Below are 18,649 nucleotides of genomic sequence, written 5' to 3'. Positions count from 1 at the left end.
GGCCAAAGAATAATTTTAAGGATATATATTTTTTTTTTTTTTTTTAGATATTTGAATAATATATATATTTTCATTATATTATTATATTATTTATTGTATTAAAAAAAAATATTATATATATATTTAATACAATAAATAATATAATAATATAATGAAAATATGTTATTCAAATATCTAAAAAAAAATAAATTATGTCCTAATTTACCATCTCTTGTGTAGCGACCAGCAGGTGCACACAGGTGGCCCCCCTGGACATCCATGGGGTCGGGTCCACACAGTGACATAGACCAAATTTCATACAGTAAAAATCTCAAAAATACTAAAATCAATAATTTCACATTAAGTCCACAGGAAAAAGGGGAAAAAAAGAGTACAATACCTGCTCTTTAAGACCTCTTTCACTAACAGGAGCATGTTGTGTTGGTCTCCGTTTCACCATTTTTCTTTTGGACATAATGTGGATTTATTGATTTCGTATTTTTGATATTCTTATATTGGATGAAATTGTCTATATCACAGAGGATTTATGTGTTGCGTTGCGCCTTTGCAATTTACTTTTATGGACATTTTCCTAGTGTTTTAGCCCATTAGTCCTCTAGCGTCAGGTTTATAGTGTAACTTAAAGAGAAATTCCGCCCCCAGGAAAAAAAAATAAAATTCATCAGCTACAAATAGTGTAGCTGCTGACTTTTTAATATAAGGACTTACCTGTCCAGGGTTCCCGCGATGTTGGCACCTAAAGCCGATCTTTGTAACGGCTCTCAGATGCTGCCGCCGCCATTCAGGGTGAGGGAACCCGGCAGTGAAGCCTTTCGGCTTCACAGCCGACTCACTCCTGCACATGCGCAAAGCGTGCTGCACTTTAATTGGCCCGGTGGCAGAGAAAGGAGGAGGAGGACTGAACTTCCGAGGGACGGTGCCGTGGTACCTGTCCCCCCCCCCCCGAAAGGTGCCAAATGTGGCACCTGAGAGGGGGAGGAAGCATATAAGCGGAAGTTGTTTGTTTCATTTCCTTTTAAATGTCAGTGCATTAGCTGCAAGTGTACACTAAAGCAGATGACAGTGTGCGCTCTTGTTTTGTTTTCTCTATAGGTACATGTGTCCACTGTACCCAGTTAAATACTAAGAGAGAGAGAGCTGCAGCAGCACCTTAGTGATTGGTGAATATACAAAATTCAAACAGGACTCTTTAGCCCAGTTGGGGTCTTCTGTATCAACACAATCGCTGGTGGTCGTTTTTTGTTGGATTTTCTAATCCAAGTTCAGCCAATTTTATTTTCACGAACACTCACAGGAGAGAGCTGGGAAGCAGTCTGTTCACGATCTCGAGATAACTTCGTCAAGGAGTGACGTCACATTGGGTACTGCTGTACTGCACGTGTAGAAGAATGAGTGAGGCAGAGCAATGCGCAAGTCAGTCTGATGAAAACCCAGACGGCCATGTTTTAGTACCGAAAACAGGATCCTATTCCAAAGTGTGGGCTTGTTTCGGTTTCAAACCATGTGATGATACTCAGCAAACAATATACTGCAAACAATGTTTAGCCGTTGTTTGTGCACCAAAGGGTAACACCACCAATTTGTTTAATCACCTGAAACGTTATCACATACAACAGTATGAGATGGTACAGAAAAAAAAAAACACTCCACAAAGTACCTGCAACCAGACAAAACAAACCTCAATTAAAGCAACATTATTCAATGCAACACCGTACCCAACAACCTCTCCCAGGCACAAAGAAATAACAAACGCAATCACATTTCACCTGGCTAAAGATATGGCTCCTGTGACCACTGTTGAAAAAGAAGGGTTTAAAAAACTCATTGAAACCCTTGATAAGCGATATTGTGTGCCCTCTCGCAATCATTTTTCACATGTTGCAATCCCTGCTCTATATAACAAATGTCGTGAAACAGTTGCAACGGAATTGCGAGATGTACTTAATTTTGCAGCAACTTCAGATTTATGGTCCAGCAGAGCAATGGAACCATACATGAGCGTAACCATCCATTTCATTAATGAAGATTTTGAGATGAAAAGTCGGTGCCTACAAACTGGGTTTTTCCCTGAGGACCACACTGGTGAAGCTTTGGCACAGGGATTGAAGGATGCTTTCATAAACTGGAAGTTGGAGGAGAAAAATCTTGTGTGCATCACTACAGACAACGGAAGCAACATTGTGAAGGCCATATCCATAAATCACTGGACACGACTGCAGTGTTTTGGCCATAGGCTTCATCTTGCAATCGAGAATGCAATGAAGGACCCACGAATTGAGCGTGCTATGGGTTTGTGCAAAAAGCTTGTCGGGTGTTTCAGCTACAGTTGGAGGAGGAAGAGGGAACTTTCTGAGGCACAAAAACAACTTGGTTTACCAGACCACAACCTTAAGACAGAGTGTCCAACAAGGTGGGGATCTAGGCAGGCTATGGTGAGGAGGATACTGGAGCAGCAAGCTGCCATCACCCAGGTCCTCTCTTCTGATCGCAAGGCTAGGCACCTCTTGCCAACATGGCAAGACCTAGAGGTCCTTGAGGCTGTGGACAAGACTCTCACCCCACTGGCAGACTTTACAGATGCTCTTTCAGGAGAGCAGTATGTAAGGGTCTCTTCTGTGAAACCTGCTCTCCACCTTTTTCAGACTTCTGTTTTGACTGTTAAGGAGGATGACTCTGATCTTATTCGCACAATGAAATCAAAGATCTTGGGGTATCTGGAGGAAAAATATAATGACCAAAAAACACAAGACCTTCTCGACACAGCCACAACCCTCGATCCCAGGTTTAAGATGACTTGCGTCCATGAGGATAACAAATCTGCTATCCAGAACAGACTAAAAGATGAGATGTCACAGCTAATAACCGTTAAGGAAAGTCTCCCTACAACTACTAGTAGTAGTAGTAGTAGTAGTAGTAGTAGTAGTAGTAGTAGTAGTAGTAGTAGTAGTAGTAGTAGTAGTAGTAGCAGTCCTGCAAAGAAGACTCGAAAGACCTTAGGTAGCTTTTTCAAAGCAGCACAAGGAAATGAAGGGCCACCAGCATCAGGCTCACAACAGCAATCCATAAACATGACCTTGGAGCTACAGTCTTACATGTTCTTAGGCAACACTGACAGTGAAGATGATCCATTAGTCTGGTGGAAGGCTCACAAGGAGCTGTATCCAAAATTGTCTGAACTGGCCAGAAAATACCTTTGCATTCCTGCAACCAGTTCCCCTTCTGAAAGGGTTTTTCTTGTTAAAACGTTTTATTAAGGTTTACAGGTGAAGAGAAGCGTCAGAAGAACAATGAACAGAAGAATAAATACAGCAATGTGTAGAATAACATGGTGGTACAGGAACCATAAATACAAAACCCAACTGTACATACAGGCGGTTGCAAGAGCAAGCCGCGAGTAACCAGGATGAGAGGAGGTGGGGCTGTCGCCGCCGGCACACAGGCACCCCGTAAAGGGAACAAGCTGTGCCCGCGCTGGGCGATGCGACCTCCCGCCCGCTATTACATAGATAGAGGCGACTCCGAGACTCACTCACCTCCAAAGTAAAATATTACTGAAAGGGTTTTTAGCACAGGGGGCAACATTGTCGCCGTTCTGCACTAAAGCCTCAAAATGTTGACAGGCTTGTGTTTCTAGCGAAGAACCTTTAAATCGGTTCATCTGACAAATATCCAACTGTTTTTTTAAATGTAATGATCATTTCTTTATTTCACATTACATTGTTTTATTACATTTCTTTAAATTTGTTTGAAGTAAAGAGTATTATGGCTTATTTTATTGCCATCTTGTTTGATAACCTAATGTTCAGAGGTTGTAAATCTTTCAAATAAAGTTTTTGAGAATCGTGATCTTTATTCCAAGCCAAAAAATCGTGATTCTCATTTTTGCCAGAATCGTGCAGCTCTAGGGTGTACTCACTTTTGTTGCCAGCGGTTAAGACAATAGCTGTGTGTTGAGTTATTTTGAGGGGACAGCAAATTTAGGTCTCTTTCACACGGGCGATCCGATCAGATCCGCGTGTCAGTTTTTTAGGCGGATCTGATCGGATCCTCCATGCAGCTCTATGGGGCAGCGGATGTCAGCGGAGACACCTCCGCTGCCATCCGCATCCAATCCTGTCCGTGATATCTGGACGGATTGAAACCCTATTTTTCCATCCGTTCAGGGATCGGATCGGATGAGAGCGGACAGACGGGGTCCGCTCTTATCCGATCCCCCATAGAGAACAGCGGGAGCTGTGACACCTCCCTCTCCGCACTGCAAGCAGAGACTGAGCTGTCATCCGCCGGCTCAGCGATCGGCGGATCGATCCCCGCTGAGCAGCACGCATCCGCCTACGGAGCGGACCGTGTGAAAGAGCCCTTACACTGTTATACAAGCTGTACACTCATTACTTTACAATGTAGCGAAGTGTCATTTCTTCAGTGTTGTCACATGAAACGATTTAATAAAATATTTACAAAAATGTGAGGGGTGTACTCAAGTATCTCATTCAATTGTGAGATACGGTGTGTGTGTATTTTATATATATATATATAATGTGTATGTGTGTGTGTGTGTATATATAATATAATTTTTCGATTTCCAGAGTGTTATGGTTTTCCTGAAAAGATAACTCAGCAGATGCTGCCTGCACTGGAACTTGCCTTTTATGATTAAATGATAGGCCTGTGCCATCTGATAAATTAATTTGGTGCTCTGACTCATTGTTTTAAGTGTATCTTGACTTATTGAGTAAACTTCTTTTTTTTGTTTTGTTTTATTTTGTATTTCAACAAGGGGGCAAATAGATAAACGTGTGCAAAGGATCTAAAAGCTCCACCTGGTGGCTCATAAGGGAGATGCAAAATAATATGCTATGATTCATATTTATTTGGTTGTCCTGACCATAATAAAGAACATGTACAAGAAAAGACTATACAGTAAACCCCCGCTCCATCGCGGTTCAGTTTTTGCGGTCCCGGTATATTGTTTTTTTTTTCTGTAATCTTATTTTACTATATAAATCATTGAAAATTAAATATTTTTGTTTTTTCCATAGCTCTTGCTATGTCTCTCAGTATCTTTTATGTGTTTAAATGAGTTTCTATTGCTTTTAAAGTGTGTTTGAAGACCTTAAAATGGTTTTAAAAGTACAGTGACAGTAAAAAAAAAAACATGCCTAGAGTGTATTTTAATAGGGTTTTTCTATTTTGCGGATTTTCACTTTTTGCGGGTGGGTCCGGAATGTAACCCCCACGATGGAGGGGGGTTTACTGTACCTTCTTTTTAGCTCAGCAACTGCAAAGCCAAGATTAATTGGCCTCATAGTCCTTCTTTCTAGGCAGATTAAGGCAGTTGGTTAAAGTAGTTATGTACTAACTATCACTTTAACAATGCCCAGTTGTAAAACTGGGGGGCCCTATCCTCTGGAATCCCCTGCATTCACATCTCAGACCACCTGACAGGCTCAGTAAGGGACACAGAGGGATTAAATCTCTTTAAAGCCTGTGCTATTAAACTTTGAATGTGACTGCGGATGCAGGAACAAACTTCCAGGTCAGCTTAGAATCTGCTATAAAAACTTTTTTTTTTGACTGCATGTCAGAGGTAACTTATGTGCTTCAGAATCGTGCATGTTCTATGATCTGCACATACCAGCACATGAGTAATGTGGGCTGATGCATTATAATGGCATATGCATTTTCAGTTTTGGCTTGAGTATACCTTCAAAGTACAAGTAGCTCCCAATCACTGTTTTTTTACTATTAAGCAGGAAGCCTTTAGCAACATATACTTGGTTTTTTGTGCACTTCTCACGCAAATGCTTGTGTTCTTTCTTCTAGACGTCCCAACCTCAGAGCAGCCTGAACTGTTCCTTAAGAAACTTCAGCAGTGCTGTGTCATTTTTGATTTTATGGATACATTGTCCGATCTTAAAATGAAAGAATACAAGCGCTCTACTCTGAATGAATTGGTGGACTACATCACAATAAGCAGAGGCTGCCTCACAGAACAGACGTACCCTGAAGTAGTAAGAATGGTGAGTAATGTCATTGTCTGTCTGTGCTATTACTGGATCTAATCTGCTTTCAGGGCCCTTCAACAGAATGGTTCTGTTAAATTTGTAAATCTGAAGGAGTTGAGTATTCTACTTCTTAAGTACCATTAGAGAAAACAGTTCTCTAACTTACACGACAAGTATAGCCAAAGCTTTTTTTTGGCTGTACTTATCCTATGGATCACCATAGTGCAGTTTGTTCTGCACTCCTGTGACCCGTTTGCTAAAAACCCGCTGTCTGCTGATGTTACAGTGCCAGTCCAGGCTCTAAAAAGATCTTGACAATGTGCTTGGCATTCACCCAGATGTCTGGGCTAGCAGCTGGCTCAGCCCACCCAGTGAGCTGCCTAGAGGCTGAGCTAGCCGCTTCCATCCCATCCACAGCCCATCGCTCCAGCGAGCTCTGGAGGGGCAGAACAGAGAGCCACTGACTGACAGTCACCAGCTCTCTGCAGGCTGAAGACAGAGAACTGATTGGCGAGAACTGAGAGAACTGATTAATCACTGAGAAGTGATTAGCGATTTTTGCTCAGTTCTCGATCTTAGAGGTGGTGGTGGGGGACAGCTGCAGCATCAAACTGATGCTGCATCCACCTAGGTGAGTTGATGGGAGGTTCTCTTTTAAGGTACATGGTGACTTTTGAATGACTTGTGTACTGAGAAACCGATAAATGTTATGTCCAATAGACTAACTGGTGGGGGGGTTGCCATTTATGTGAAGAATAGCATAAAGCCAATAATGAGAAAAAATTAACTGTGTGGGTCTACCTTTAAGCCAGAGAGGGATCTTCTAGAATTTGTATAAGATAAAGGTCCCCAGGCCAGTCTGAGGATTATAACCTGTTGATTGACAAGATTGTAAACACGGATACAGTGTACAAGCGTATGACAAAAATAGAAAGGGGTTTGCATATGCCTGCATGCTAGCTATATATATATATATATATATATATATATATATATATATATATATATATAATATAATACACATATACACATATACACACACACGCTAGTACAGCAAGTTATGTCTGTGGGAGGTTGTACGCTGGCACCTGGACTTTCCCAGACAGGAAAACATGGTGGCATTTACATTAAAGGAACTTGGCTACCTGCCTGCAAGTGGGCCGAACAGGAGATGTTCCCCACATGGACAGCTAATATTGTACCTTTCCTCAGGAAGGGTAGTAGGTAAAAAGCTGGCAACTACAGTAAGTTTTTAACAGATATAGTAGTAGAATTGAAGTGGAACTAAAGTTCCACTGTAAAACAGCGAGCAGGCAAGCTTTAATTGCAGACAATACTTGTCTTTAGTTTCAGCTAACTAATGGTTCCAGACAAGTATCACATTAAAAAAAAAATGTACACGCTAAGATTTGTATTAGGGGACGACAGGGGGAAGACTCTGTAGATACAGTATCCTATAAGATGCCGTTGCACTATCCCCCGAATGTTTAGAAACCCCCCACCCTCTTCCCTGATTAGGAGAATGAGGGTAGGAGAAAAAAAGGGGACTCTTTAGTACCTAGCATCAACACACAAATATAAAAAAAATCCAAATAGTTTATTGGTACATCAAATATTAAAACCAACAGTAATCTAATGCAATACGTTTATCCAAATGGTCTATCAGATTCAACAAAATCAGGTACATGTGATGTGGGTAATTCAGGACCAACGCATTTCGTCCTACGCAAGGGCTTCTTCAGGATCCAAATATGTAGAATTAACACCACTACAGATACAAAAATAAAATTAAGACCTATAATACAAAAAACACAATTCACATACAAGTATATAAATGTCATAATTGAAAACATCCACATATATGAAATACTAACGTTAAAAAAAAAAAAAAGAACGCCCAAGATAAAAAAGAGTGATTCACACGGGAAAAAAAAAAATTGAACAAAATAGAAAAATGGGAACGGTGAAGGGAAACCCAAAATAGGTATCCAAGACTGGGGGAGAAGAGATAGAGACTGACGCCAGGCTACCATGACTAAAGGGATAACAATATTGAACAGTTCTCTTTATTTTTATAATTATCATAATTATGTACCTTGAATGACCAGCGTAATTTTGCAGTGGCCTGGAGGGTAAAAATGAGGTCACCACCGGATGTAAATATCCAAAATCAGATCCACCAAAGGTAGTTATTAAAAGCAATAGAGAAAGCAGCAACTCAAGATCACAACAAGCTGGTGAAATGCCTATGTCTTTAAATAAATGGTAACATCAAAGTGCAATGAATATTAGAAATATTAGTTGTGTGTGCAAAAAATCTGTGTATATCTGTACTTCCTACAGAGGAAAGCACAGATTAAACCATAGGGAAAAATAAGGCTCCCAAAATCCTGTCTGTGACTCAACCAATCACTTCAGAGAAGGTCCAGATGCGCCCCGAGTCTCTCCCAGACATTAGGCAGTAGTTGGGACAAAATCAGTCCTAGAATCCCAGCAAAATATAGTCATTAAGAACACCCCACACATAATGTGAGGCAAAAGAGGGAACAGTCACACAAATAGATAAGCCTATACAGATATAGCTACCTCTCAGTGAGGGTCAGCCCAAATGAGCTAAGAAATCTCTGCTTGTATTAAACCAATATGGTCCTGCTGTCTGCGCCCGCCGTCCGCAACCACACCAGAAAAATGCCTTAGTGACGACTCATTAAGATTTAACCCCTTGAAGGTTAAGTGGATACGTATTTAGTTATAGGATCGATAACAGAGAATGGGCTGTAAGGCTCTATTCACACTTGTACTACTCCAAAGTAGCACAAGTTCCAGTGCGAGTTTGATCCAACCCCTAATATTGTCAATAAGACTTTCTCAAAAAAACAACTCTATTGCACACCTTTACGTCATCAGCAAAAAGGCATACTTTGCTCAGCAAACCTACATCACTTACATATAGAGTAAATAAAACGTGACCTTGTGCGGAGCCTTATGGTACACCACTAGAGGCTGGTTTCTTTTCCAAACGATCCCCATTTAGGCTCCATTCACACTTGTGCGACTTTGAATGGATGCCATTGAAAAGAATGCGCTGCAACTTGTCATGCGCATGAAAATACGCACAAGTTGCAGCCCATTCCTTTCAAAGGCATCCATTAAAATTGGTGCAACTTAAAGTTGCAGCGACTTTAAAAAAGGTGTCTGCACTACTTTGTTGCGACTTTGATCCAGAGAGTGTAAAGTCGGATAAAACTTGCACTGGAAATCATGCTACTTTGGAGTCGCACAAGTGTAAATGGAGCCTAAATGGGGATCGTTTGGAAAAGAAACCAGCCAATAGTGGTGTTACGATAAGGCTCCGCACTAGGTCCTGTTATTTATTCTACATGTAAGTGATGTAGGTTTGCTGAGCAAGGTATGCTTTTTTGTTGATGACGTAAAGATATGCAATAGAGTTGTTTTTTGAGAAAGTCTATTTGACAATATTAGGGGTACAATTTGGCCATAGATGAAGAGGAAACAGATTTGGGAGTCCTTTTGTCAGATGATTGCAAAATGAGCAAAAAATGGCCTGGCAGTGTGGAATAATATTCAATGGGGGTTACCAGCAGGAAGAAGGAGGTCATGATTCCTTGTATAGATTTTTAGTTGGATCTCATTTAGAATACTGTGTCCAGTTCTGGAGGCCTCACTTACAAAACTATACTGATAAAATATCCAGCGATGGACAGCAGAAACGGTTCTCTGATGTTCGACAGACACCGCACCCACCCTTCTGTGGAGTTGTAGTCTTCTGACACTGCTTGTAACAAAACTGAGTACCTATAGCAGAGAGAGGGAGTATATCCCCTGGGACTATCCATAGTTTTTTCTGCCCAGTGTCCTACTCCTGTAGGGGGCAGTATAACCCAATGGTTAAGAAGATCAGGAGCTGTATACATTAATGAACATCAGAGAAATGGATTTTTACGGTAAGTCAAAAATCCCATTTTCTCTTCCATAAAAAATATTGTGCCAAAGTATCTGCACTGGCATACATTCCAAAAGGTACCCCAGATAGACCCATTGGTACATGGTCTTGAGTGTAGGGGGTAGTGGGATAAAGCTTCAGACAGAGCCAGTCAATTAGCTGCTTTGCCAGAACAGTGATCCTCTCATTGACAAGACTGGTGGTACCTAGGAATGTGGTCACATGACCAGCTGTGTGTGACTGAGGGACCCTGCGCTTATGGATATAAAGTGCAATAAACAATGGCTAAATAAAGTTATTATTTTCAAAGCAGCGCTGCACCCCCAACACCACAACATGACCAGCTGTGGCAGCCCCAATCTGTTTTGTGCAGAGCAGGCCTTGTATTACCATTTAAGGGCCGGTTCATACTAGTGTGATGCCAGACATCGTATGGCTGAATTTACATCGCATTCGGACCAAACTCGTACAAGACCCTTGTTTTGTCCGCTTCGGAATCAGATGGCATGGGTGTTCACATCCATGCAATCAGATTCTGCAAATTGCGCTGCGTTTTGCATACCGATTCTGGGGTGTCCTTAACTTAACATACACTCCGCAATCCGTTCTCATGAACAGATTGCGATTTTGATGCAGTGCGTATTTGCAGGGAATTCACTGTGAATTTATGCTGCATCTAGTGTAAACCGGCCCTAAAGGGGCAGAGGATGATTGAGTGGAATTTTGTTTCAGTATAAGGGTGCATTCACACTTACCTATGCACCCTGCCTGCGATTTAAATTCAAGAACCCCAGTTGGGGGGGGTTAATGCAATTGGCTGCAAGAGGTAGCCCTTCGGACAGCAACTGATCGCGTATACTCACATGTAATTGGTCATGCAGCGATCACATGTGCACGATCGGCCCTGGGAGCAGTTTGTGTCCAGGGCTGATCACTCATGTGATCAACACATGAGCAATTACATGCCATTGAATGCACCCTAAATCCACATTTCTAAAATACCCCCTCAGCATTCTTATTTAACAACAATGTGCCTGAAGTGACACCCTGTACCCATGTTTATATGAGGATTGGTAATAGGTTTATGCATAGGATACAGGGTTTGTAAGATAGCTATTAACTTATCATGATACCATTGTTCTCCACAATTCTCACAGCCATTATCCCTCACATGTATAATTAAATAGAGGTTTTTATTTAACCCTTGGCCAACTTTCATTTGTTTTATATAATTACTTGCATGACACAGGGGAGATGTGCTTACCTCCTGGGGCCTCCTGTATGCCAACACAATTGATGTTTGACATTAAAACCACATGATAGCTTGCAAAGATGTTAACCATTCAAGTGATTAATCGATATATAAGGGCTGCTGTTAAGTTTATTTAACCTAAGCCTTGATGCAGTCGCTGCTTTTATGAGCTGTGGGAGCCTTCCTGATTGCTGGCAGTTTACAGATGTATTTCCTGGTGCTATTTATATCCATATGGGAGAAGAAATTTACCTTAAGTCATCAGCATCTGTTTAATGTGCTTGTCTCATAATTGTAGTTGTAGTTTATATTGCAGTTTGAATTGAAGTAAACTGTGTGCCTGATGTACAAACACTACAGAGTTTAAAGATCCACATGTACCAAGAAATGCCAAAGGTGACCTAGAGTTTGAAGATACTTTTTTTGAGAAAGGGTTGAAGTTAAACTTCAGGAAAACTGCTTAATACACTGAACAGCTGAAATAGATGTATGGGAGCTATCTTGCCAAAAGATTTGTCTAAGCAGTATTGAGACAACTAACCCATACTTGCCAACTGTCCTGTTTTTGCCGGGACAGTCCCGGCAAATGGGAGACTGTCCCGGGTAATTTACATTGTCCTGGCAATGTACTTATTTACACTTTGAACTTTATATTTACATATTAAATTTTTTGTATAGTCACTCCTGAGCACATTTGACACTTTAGAATTGCAGGGAATCTTGGTGAGACTTTTAAACTTTAGGCAGAAGTAGTGCAGCTGAATGGGAGAATTATTCCAACTCTGCTACTTTGGCCTTAAGTTTAAAATTCCCTTTTCAATTTCCTGCAATTCTCTCTTTATTGAGTAGACCCTATAATTTGATAAGTAGGCGGAGAGTAATTATGTGGAGTGGGTGGAGCTTAAGGGAAGTGGGTGTGGTAAGTAATTGATAGCTGTGCTGCAAAGTGTCCCTGGAATTTTTTTTCAAATGTTAGCAACTATGCTAACCTGGTCACTGTACTTTTGTTTGCTATAGTTGAAACAGGTCACCTCCCTGTAACTTGACAGTGAAAGAGCAGAGACCTGTTTGATTGCTTATGGCACCGCTCAAAGTAGAGGTGACAGCATATGCCTTTGTCCCAGAACATGGAGTGATGGCTTGTCCTGATACCAATCCAGGGGTTAGTAAATGTAAAGAAGAAAGGATAACCGCCACTCCTGACCAGACCCAGGTGAAAAAACTATATGAAGAGAAGCCTCTGCCTACATGTCTCCACCAAACCACACACTCTAATGCATTTCGCCCCACTCACCTGGGATCATGTGATTAAAGAAGAAGTACAGCCAATGCCTGTTTGGCTGTACTGCTCCTGTGGATCACAGAAGTGCGGTTCGTTTTTGTGACCTATTTTCAGCAGACAGCGGTCTAGACTTGGAAAGGATCGCAACCATATGGTCAGGATCCACTCACATGCCTGGACCGGCACTCGGCTCAGCCTCTCAGCAAGCCACAAAGAACCTGAGATGGCCGCTCCCGCCCTGCTGAGTCTCCAGCTCTTTGCTCAGGGAGAACTGAGTGATCGGCGGTGTTTGATCGCTTGGTTCCCAGTGTTGGAGCTGGCAGGGGACAGATGCAGCATCAGACCGAGCAGGTTGTGTGGTTTGGTGGAGACATGTAGGCTGAGGCCGCTCTTTATTGCTCTTTATCATTTTTTTTCACCTGGGCTGGTCAGGAGGAGCGTCGATCCTTTCCTCTTTGCGGTGAAAGAGCAGAAATAATGGGAGTAGTGAACTCCGCGCTTGTGGAATATTGGATAGGGGTAAAGTGAATCCTAGGCTGCAGCCTCCCTATAATATAGTCAAAGGACTATATAAAAAAGAAGAGAGGGGGTAGGGGGAGTGGCGCTGCCTAATGGTGAGGTGTATGGACTATGGAATGCCAGGTGAGTGTGGTAATAGATAAAATGTAGGAGAATATATAAATAAGTATAAGGGTATAAAATATCAGTGGGTCAAAGTGACATATGCATAAACGACCACTACAAAGTGACGTGTGCAAAGATGATCATAGATATAATAATAAATGTAGATACCACAGGATATGTAAAAAATGTAAACGGAGAGAGAGCTTGGCTGAATCACACGATCTTTCCCTGCCTCTCTGACAGGAGAGCGGTCTTACATTGCTTGCATACCAGACGGCTCTCCTGTCAGTTTTGCAGAAGATCGCGGGAGGAGCAGGCTCGATCAACGTGGTCTGCCTCCCGCTATATCTAATCACAGCTGGAGTGTGACTCCGCGCTGTCAAAACCACGTGCACATTATCACGTAGATCTACGTGATTATGCGCAGCTGAGCCACCCTGCTGCAGTAAATCTGCGTGGGGCGGTTGGCAAGTGGTTAAAGAAAGTGAGGCAGACGCACTCCGCTGTCAGTGAAAACTTGTAAAATGTGACCAGAGATAACTCATCTGTGGCATTTTCTGTGAATGGTGAACTTTTGATTGGGTGACATGTGAACATCACCAGGATGAGGCAACCAAAAACAAGACACGTATGTATGGGGTGGTGAAAATTGCTAGCTTCTGTTACATGTGCGTAGAGTTCATTATGACTATACAGGATTTGATTTTAGCCAACAGTTTGTGGCGCACTTGCTAAAATGCATGCACACTGTATTTACATGAACATGTACAAATGCAGGAAGTCTACTGTGCATAGAATCAGGAAGTGACGTGTGTTCTGAGGATCACCAAATCCAAAATTCCAACACTACATCCCCCTAAACCCTGGAAACACCAAGACCTCTCCCACACTTACCTTGCAAATCAGAAACATCTCATGATAAAAAAAAGTGATCTTACCATGTTTACTTGCTGACAACTCTGAGCAGCACAAACACTTGTAAGTGCATCCGAACGTCCTTCACACACATGAGGAAGCATTTCCAGGCCAGGAGTCGGCCCAGACAACCAGTCGTGTGCCGCTGCGAAAATGTGTAAAATATGTTTATTTCGCAAAATAATTATTTAGAAAAATGGCGTTTAAGGGGTGGGGAAAAATGAAAATGAACACTTAATTTGAAATGTTCAATAGTTTACCTAGACCATATCAAAAATCATCGGAACATGAAAATCTGCATTTGAGCTGTTGAAAGCTTGCTCTTTTAGTTTTAAATTTATACTCTCTATTTAATGACTTACATGTGTGCAGAATAAAATTATGTTGTAGCAAAGTAGATTTAATAGAGATTGGAAGGTGTGAACAAGACAAACCACTTCTAAAATATTTTATTAAACCTCAAAAAAAAAAAAAAAAAAATTCAAGACCGACTCTACATTTTATTTGGACAATAGGAACACTATTTTGTTCATTCAGTTACTTTGCCCAAAAAATTGACTGTTGCAACATTTTTAACAACACTTTACAATATGGTTAGAAGGGCCCTGCTCTAAAAAGCTTACTTTCTAAAAGAAAAACACTTAAACTGGGACCAAAATAAGGTGAGCACTAACCAGGTCAAACATAACATAACAACTCTCACCAACCCCCCCCCCCCCCATCAAAAATTTGAGTGCCGAATTAAACAAACAAAACGGATAAGATTTAAATTCGACAAAAAAAAAAAAAAAAAAAAGGCAGCACTATAACTATATACACACACACACACACACACACACACACACACACACACACAAGTGCATGCACGCACACACGCACACACACACACACACACACACACACACACACACACACACTTCTGTTAGGGTTAGCAGGAAGTTTAGTTTTTATAAAAACTATTTAGGAAACTAGATCAACATTAGAAGTTGTCGAACACGTGAGATTTGTATTTAACAATCAAAAGAGAAGGATCAGCTGATGCTCACAAACAGGAAGCACATGGTCACACTGGACAAAGAAACACAAAAATCCACTTTTGAGGGCCAAAATGCAGAACAATTACAGCAGACAAAACATTCATCAAACCACAGCCGATGGGAGTCATCAGGCACACTATCGCATCAAATGATCTGGCCTCTTTTCAGGCTAAGCAAACCACACTAGTGCAGGCCTTTAGATTAACCAAGGTTGGATTGATAGCACACCTACTCCCACCAAGTAAAAGACACGCCCACCAGTGTAATTGTCTTGGTCTTCATGTATGCCTCAAGTACTTACACCTGTTGATCAGGAGCACACACTCTTGGCAAATGAAAGAATGCATCAGCTATATAAGCACATGTGTATGTGCAGTGTATAATGGAAAAGATCAAATGTCTAAGTCCCGGTTCACATTTGGACAACTTGTCAGGCGACTTAGCCGCCTGACAAGTCGCGCTCCATTCAGTGCAATGGAACCATTCTAATCGGAGCAACTCAAGTTGCTCTGACTTAGAAAAAGGTTCCTGCACTACTTTGGGGGCGACTTGCATTGACTTCTATTGGAGTAGTAATTTGCAAGCCATGCTGAGGTTGCACTGCACTGGGAAACTTTGAAGCCGCCCCAGTGTGAACCCAGCCTAAAGCCTCGTACACACGCAACGATTATCGGCCGACCGATCGGCCGTCTTTTGTCCAGTGTTGTTGTGTTGCTTGAAATGTGCTCTAGACTGCGCACAAATTTTCTCGGCCAACAAAAACCAACTTCAGAAGTGATGTCGTGCTGGTTTACTTTCCGTGTGTTTTTTCTTCTCTGAGCATGCCCAGTCTTGCTCATCAGATTTTTGTCTGCCGAAATCTGTACTGACTGACGGAAAATCGGCCGTTGTGTTGACGGCCAACAAAATTTTTATAGCCTGCACACCAGATTTTGTTTGGCCGAAAAGTCAGAGTCGGTTGTCGAAAGCATCATACTAACAAGCCGAAAATTGGCCGATCGGACGTTGGCCGAAAATTCACGGCCAACTATCGATGCGTGTGTACGAGGCATAAGTCTCTGGCCATGATCAGTGATACCAAAAACAAAACAATTCAAGTTGTAATTTGTTTTGCATGTGGAGGGTACAAAGCAGGAAATGTATACTTTGAGGGCTGCTTCACACAAATTGTTAATAAGCACATTCGTCTTTAGCATCCAACATTTAAATATGGGTACAAGATCACACCATACTTATAAGTCCATATCTGACCAACAAAAAAAAAACTTATAGATTTGGTGTACATTATGCTGCCTGTAACCTCGTTCGGCATGGCCGGTTTGGTGGTGGGTCAGTGATGGTCTGGAGAGGCATATTCATGGAGGGATGCACAGACATCCTACAGGCAAGACAATGGCACCCTGACTGCCATTTGGTATCGGAGCGTGACAATGCCCGGTAGAAAAAGAAATAGCCGCACATCCAGGGATTCCAATAAGTTTCAAATACCTTTTAATTCTGAAATGTTGCAAGTGGTGATACCAAACACCTGACACCGCCAGGTTGCACCTCATTCTGTATAGAAGCAGACTGAGGTACAACCTGGTGATGTCAGATGGACCAAAACAATGTGCCAGGGGTGGTTGTATTGGATTTAGGTCAGGCGAGCATGGGGGCTATTGAATTGTATCAATTCCTTCATCCTTCAGAAACTGGCTGCATACTCTCATCACAGGAGGCCGGGCATTGTTGCGCTCCGATACCTAATGGCAGTCATTGTGCCATTAGTGCGCTCAACAAGAATAAGAGATGAAAATAAATTCACATCTAAATAATCCAAATTGTTGGTGATTCCCACACAATATGAAAAACCTTTAAATTAATGTGTAATGAAAAAAATAGTGTACAAATAAACCTATAAACAGGCATGTTATCCATAACAGATATAGGATGAGTAAAGTCCTCAGATCATTCACACTGATCCCAAAACAGCCAAAGAATGAACTTCAATGAATCAGATCTTCAATCCAGTCATTAATGAATCAATAGATCCTTGTATGTGAAGTAGAGGGAGTAGCCACTTGCCAGATAACGTTGCAATGTGAGCCTTAATCATGAACAAGCACTTTCCACACGTGAATAAAGTGAAAGATCACCCAAGTGTTAGTGCAAACTTCTTACCAGAAGTATGCAGAGGGTAGACCTGAACCAATGTTGATGTATGGATGCGCCTGGTGAAAGGTGTCCAATGGCGGCTCCAATACGTGGACTTAGGGATTCCTCCACTACACCTTATCCACCTCGCAAATGTGGCTGGTAATAATATTCTCTAGTGTAGCTCCTCCATGGTGGAAAAAAAATATAAGGTGCCAATAGTGCATTATCCTTTAAAAAAATTTATTCAAATAAAAACACACTTACATGGCAGAGGAGGAACTAAGCACAAACAATGGTTCCAAGATGCAAAAACGTGGCTGCCTGCAGTGCGGACCCCGTGGCGTGACGGCGTGGCTGCTCCCCTGACTCGTTTTCTCCTTATCAGGCGTCAGCTGAGACCGGAGCCATTGTCTGGCCTGTAGAGGTCTGTGCATCCCTCCATGAATATGCCTCTCCAGACCATCACTGACCCACCACCAAACCGGTCATGCCGAACGATGTTATAGGCAACATAATGTTCTCCATGGCTTCTCCAGACCCTTTTACGTCTGTCATGTGTTCAGGATTTAACTTCTCTAATCTGTGAAAAGAACAGGGTGCTATTGGTGGACCTGCCAGTTCTTGTGTTCAATGGCAAATGCCAATCAAGCTCCATGGTGCCGGGCAGTGATCACAGGGCCTACTAGAGGATGTTGGGCCCTCACGCCACCCTCATGAAGTCTGTTTCTGATTGTTTGAGAAATACAGAGACATTCACACCAGTGGCCTGCTGGAGGTCATTTTGTAGGGCTCTGGCAGTGCTTATCCTGATTTTCCTTGTACAAAGGAGCAGATACCAGTTCTGCTGATGGGTTGAGGACCTTCTACAGCTCTGTCCAGCACTCCTAGAATAACTGCCTGTCTCCTGGAATCTCCTCCATGCTCTTGAGACTGTGCTGGGAGACACAGCAAACTTATGGCCATAGCCATGTATTGATGTGCCATGGAGAAGTTGGACTGCCTGTGCAACTTCTATAGGGTCCAGATATCGCCTCATACTACCAGTAGTGACATTGACCCTAGCCCAATGCAATACTAATGAAAAATTGTCAGAAAAGATTAGTAGGGAATAAAACGTCAGTGGCCTCCACCTGTAGAACCATTCCTGTTTTGTTCTGTTCGTCTCATTGCTGCCCATTTAGTGCACCTGTTGTTAATTTCATTAACACCAAAGCAGCTGGAACTGATTAACAACCCCCTCTGCTTCTTAACTGACCAGATCAATATCCCAGGAGTATAATTGACTTGATGCTATACTCTTGATTAAAAAGTGTTCCTTTAATTGTTTTGAGCAGTGTACAACAGGAAAACATTACTCATTACTAGTATTGTTAAAAAAAAAAAAAAAAAAAAAATAGGAAGCACCATACAACCCCAGCAAGGACAATTTATTTT

At 41.9% G+C, this 18,649-nt stretch overlaps 2 protein-coding genes across 3 annotated transcripts in view; both read left to right on the top strand.

Moving 5' to 3' along the window:
- PPP2R5E (protein phosphatase 2 regulatory subunit B'epsilon) overlaps positions 1-18,649 on the top strand; it is a 250,772-nt gene that overhangs the window by 111,623 nt on the left and 120,500 nt on the right. For both annotated transcript variants that reach the window (XM_082275546.1, XM_082275545.1), the window contains exon 3: positions 5,824-6,020. In XM_082275546.1, coding sequence (XP_082131672.1) covers positions 5,824-6,020 — 197 coding nt within the window. The remainder of the gene's footprint in view (positions 1-5,823; positions 6,021-18,649) is intronic.
- LOC309569858 (uncharacterized protein) lies at positions 2,691-3,648 on the top strand (the record flags this gene model as incomplete). Its single annotated transcript, XM_082275850.1, has 3 exons — positions 2,691-2,912; positions 2,979-3,236; positions 3,568-3,648. The coding sequence occupies 3 exons, from the start codon at positions 2,691-2,693 to the stop codon at positions 3,646-3,648; spliced, it is 561 nt and encodes a 186-aa protein (XP_082131976.1).

Source organism: Pelophylax lessonae (genome assembly GCF_965119305.1).
Source record: "Pelophylax lessonae genome assembly, chromosome: 13".
Classification (NCBI taxonomy): domain Eukaryota; kingdom Metazoa; phylum Chordata; class Amphibia; order Anura; family Ranidae; genus Pelophylax; species Pelophylax lessonae.
The sequence above is the reverse complement of the archived record's forward strand: the minus strand, read 5'-3'. Positions and strand labels throughout refer to the sequence as shown.